The sequence below is a fragment of the Diaphorina citri genome, unplaced genomic scaffold (genome assembly GCF_000475195.1).
Source record: "Diaphorina citri unplaced genomic scaffold, Diaci psyllid genome assembly version 1.1 scaffold7316, whole genome shotgun sequence".
Taxonomy (NCBI): Eukaryota; Metazoa; Arthropoda; class Insecta; order Hemiptera; family Psyllidae; genus Diaphorina; species Diaphorina citri.
Window position 1 is genome coordinate 8,690 of NW_007384692.1, and position 3,860 is coordinate 12,549.

At 38.6% G+C, this 3,860-nt stretch overlaps 1 protein-coding gene and 1 long non-coding RNA gene across 2 annotated transcripts; one reads left to right on the top strand and one right to left on the bottom strand.

Moving 5' to 3' along the window:
* Nucleotides 1-1,023: 1,023 nt before the first annotated feature.
* On the top strand, nt 1,024-1,591 carry LOC113472697. The gene is made up of 2 exons (XR_003394905.1): nt 1,024-1,074; nt 1,483-1,591. It is a non-coding gene; the product is annotated as an uncharacterized LOC113472697 (long non-coding RNA).
* A 372-nt stretch (nt 1,592-1,963) lies between these two features.
* Nucleotides 1,964-3,345, bottom strand: LOC103522198 (aminopeptidase N; the record flags this gene model as incomplete). Its single annotated transcript, XM_008487301.3, has 2 exons — nt 1,964-2,870; nt 3,123-3,345. Coding segments are annotated over 2 exons (367 nt in total), but the record flags the coding sequence as incomplete, so codon positions are not given.
* Nucleotides 3,346-3,860: the final 515 nt, after the last annotated feature.

Genomic DNA, 3,860 nt, shown 5'->3' on the forward strand with positions numbered 1-3,860 from the left:
AAGAGGTTTTAAACTCCCTGTATTTACTTGGAAGTTGGCGGTTAGGTTATCTTCAAAATTTTTCCGCGGCTCGCACAATGATTTAGAAAATTGTGGTTATAGGCTCATTTAGGATCAGGTCAATTTTCTAGATGGAACGGTCAAACTTTCTTGACTTGGCGGGGCGGAGCGCTACCGGGCTCCTTAATTTTGTGTGCCTTGTAAAGAGGCTGTCTATTTAAATTATGTTAAGTTCATTAGAGTCATAAACCTTTATTAATCTTACAAGGTTGTCAGCCCCTGTACCAACTTTACCATATGTAGGTACAGTTCTGTCGTAAAGAATAAAGTTCAAAAATCACTGAACACAATACAGGAGATTTACACATTCAGCAATTAGTTATACATAGGTATCTTATATCAGTCATTAGTGAAATATGTACAGGAGATTTGAAATGCACGATACTGACTGATGAACAATATGAGCACTAAAAATGTGTGATACTCTGTACACACAACTTTCTAATCACCCTGTAGAGACGAGCCCATATTGTCATTATCTGGCATGATGCAGTACGGATCCAGCATACTATAATTATACATAACACCATACCTGGGCTCATCGTATAACCACATTGCCAAATATGTAGGTACTTGATAATGATGATGGGTTCAATGAAATCCTAGATTGTGAGAGCGGCATTCACTAATGACTAGAATAGAATATACCTCATTTATACTGCTGGCATGAAACTGAAAAGTCCCTTTACCCCCGCAGTCTAAATAAGGACTAGACTAGACTGTCTGAGAGAGGTATGTACTTATACTAAACGTTTAGAAGTTCACATAATGAGCTAAACAGGGACCTTACTCATATTTAATTCAAGTACAAGCATTCCAATCGGTTTCTCTTTCGAAGATTGTCCCAGGCCATCCGAAGGGATAAAAATAAAAGCATGAGCACCAGAAGCATGTTCCCTCGCGCTTCGTAAATAATTTGATGAAATATTTCAGAGCTGAGGGTATTCCATCACATTTACACGTACATAGTCGCATGTCCGTGTACGGTCGAATTCATCATAAGATGAGATACACGTAAGTTATACATTGAATAAATTTCATTTATTTTAATTTATTATGGTGCGACATTGAATAAAGACAAAGAGAATAACGCACAAGTCATAAATGACCATAATCGTGTAAAAAAAAAGAAGAAAAAATCAAGGATGGACGCGCTTTGATTCAAGGAACATATGTACCAAATTCCATCAAAATCAGACCACGGAATGGATAGCGGAACAATCAAACATCCAAACCAATTGCAAAATGGTCGAATTAAAACGTAAACCTTCACTTCGTTCGGACGTTCGGTCAATGATTCAATATATTTCATCCCTTTTTCCAGGTTTGAAATGTACGTGAAAAAGGGCAGGGATAAACAAGGTATATTCTATTCTAGTCTCATAAACTCAATGATCGAATATATTCCATCCCTTTTTCCAGGTTTGAAATGTACGTGAAAATCCTGAGCATCATGTCCTTATGGTGGTTCTCCCTCATCCTAGCGTGGGCCCCGTACAACGCCCTCTGTTACACCTACATCTTCATGAGCTTCCTACAAGTGGCCATACACTTATACAGTTAAGTAGAAAGGAAGATAGAGGTAATTTAAACAGAAAAACGTTTATAAGCAGGCAGAAGAAATAACAGAAACAATATAGGGATTCGGATAAAAATGGGTCCAGCACATAATTACAAACTTAAGTACCTTAAGTACATTTCACCTCACCTATAACTACGTAGGTATAAAATAAATACATAATACGGTATGTAGATAAATTAATAATAAACACAGTCACATCATTTCAATTTTTTGCAAATCTAAATCCAGCTAGACTTAAACTAAAATTTATAAACACAACACCTTGGTAAAAAATTGTTAAGGGCCATTCTCTTCAACTTACCTACCTTGCCAAACCGACCTTTAACACTTTGACCGCCAAGGCCTTTTTGCTTGTGTTAACCCCCACGCCAAGTTTTCTCGCAGTGTCTCGCATATGTGCAAGACAGGCACTTTTTGTGAAATCCGTGTCACTTATATGCGAGACAAGGCAATAATTGTATTCAATTTTTTTAAAATTATCAATTTTATTGACTGTCTCGAATATTTGCGAGACATATCCTGGGCTGTTTTTAATAGACATCTAGTGACTTTTCCGCTTCTATTCTCCAATGTTTCATTTTTCCATGTTTTTAGGTTTTTACATTTATTTTTTGTATCTACAAATTTTCAGATTTTCATTTCAAATAAAAAAAACACATTTTCATTGTTTTCTCATAAGAAATACATTGTATTTTTTATTTTGTCTCAAAAAATTCATTTTTCAAGATATTTTTTTCAAACAAAAACCAAAAAAATCCTCAGAAGCCAGGCTTTCAGAGCCCCATTTAAAATACACAGTTTAGGGTTGCAAATAAGCGAGACAGTCATTTCAAGTTGGAAACTAGGTGTCTCGCATATATGCGACCCACGCAATAAAAGTATTCAACGGCGTCTCGCATATATGCGACCCATGGCGGTCAAAGTGTTAAACTGGCCCATGTGTGTTACTGATGGTAAATTGTGTCCCAAAAACCCTTAAGTCTACTATCTATTTACAATAATGACAGTCAGGGGGTCCTAACATTTATATGAATGGTTTCGACTTGGAAGTGTTCATGGTCGAATTGTTTTGACCAGTCTCCTGCTATTGAAGATAGCTGGATAACCACTGGAATATGAGCTCCTCATTGCGCCTCACCCAATGTATGTTGAGCTCAATGGTTTCCAAGCTTTGCTCGAGTGACCGCGCTCCTGATCCCACGTCCATGTCTTTGAAGAATGCCTTCACCTGAGGCAAATAGAACAAGGGTACACGTTATAAAGATGGTGCGAACATTAAGCTTTGCTCGAGTGACCGCGCGCCTGATCCCACGTCCATGTCTTTGAAGAATGCCTTCACCTGAGGCAAATAGAACAAGGGTACACGTTATAAAGATGGTGCGAACATAAACCTTTGCTAAAAAAAGAAGAGAAAAAAGGGATAACATATCACTTTCCTTCTTAATTATCAGACAAGGCGGCAAAAAATTCTAGCACTTACTTCATGTAAATCATACGGAGCAGAGAAGTGTGACGTCACAACACCAATGAGTGCCCCCATACTGAAAGTTCCATTGCCAAACAGATTCTGCAGACCTTTCCAGTGTGCCTTCAAATGTCTCCAGGCGAGGAAATTGCCTTCCGGATTGGATGCTACCACACTCAGAACATCTTTCACATCCTGAGGCTTGATGACGTCACGGTCCAGGGTTGCTAGGAGATATCTGAAATGGTTTTAGCTGAGGTTATTATTCATCGTCCGAAAATTATACATTTAGCCAAAAGGCCATCCATCGCCCGCATTATACCTACATTTAACCAAGGTCAATGCCTTTGGTCGAGGTCTTGTTTTGTCCAGATCATATTAAGCCAGACTACTAAAGGTTCCTGAACCTTTCTGCCCAAACTAAAGTAGAGGGGACATGCACTCACGCAGATCTCCTTGCGGCAAATGAGAGGGTAATATACGTCTCAAATTTCTGAAGAAAGATTTGATGAGAAAGAAGAGGACATGGAAAGTAAGTCTGCCTAACTAAACAAAACCAAAAAATCAGGGATCACAGAAAGACGTCTTTCAGGGTAAAAAGAAAATCCAGACCATCACTAGAGGCAAAGGCCAGCTGGTGCCCCCTTTCAATCGCCCACCAGGGGTGGATGGAGAAAGACGATTACTTATTACTAGGTAAACCACGAGATTACAAGGATAGAACCTTTCAATGGAACCTCTAGACTACTCAAG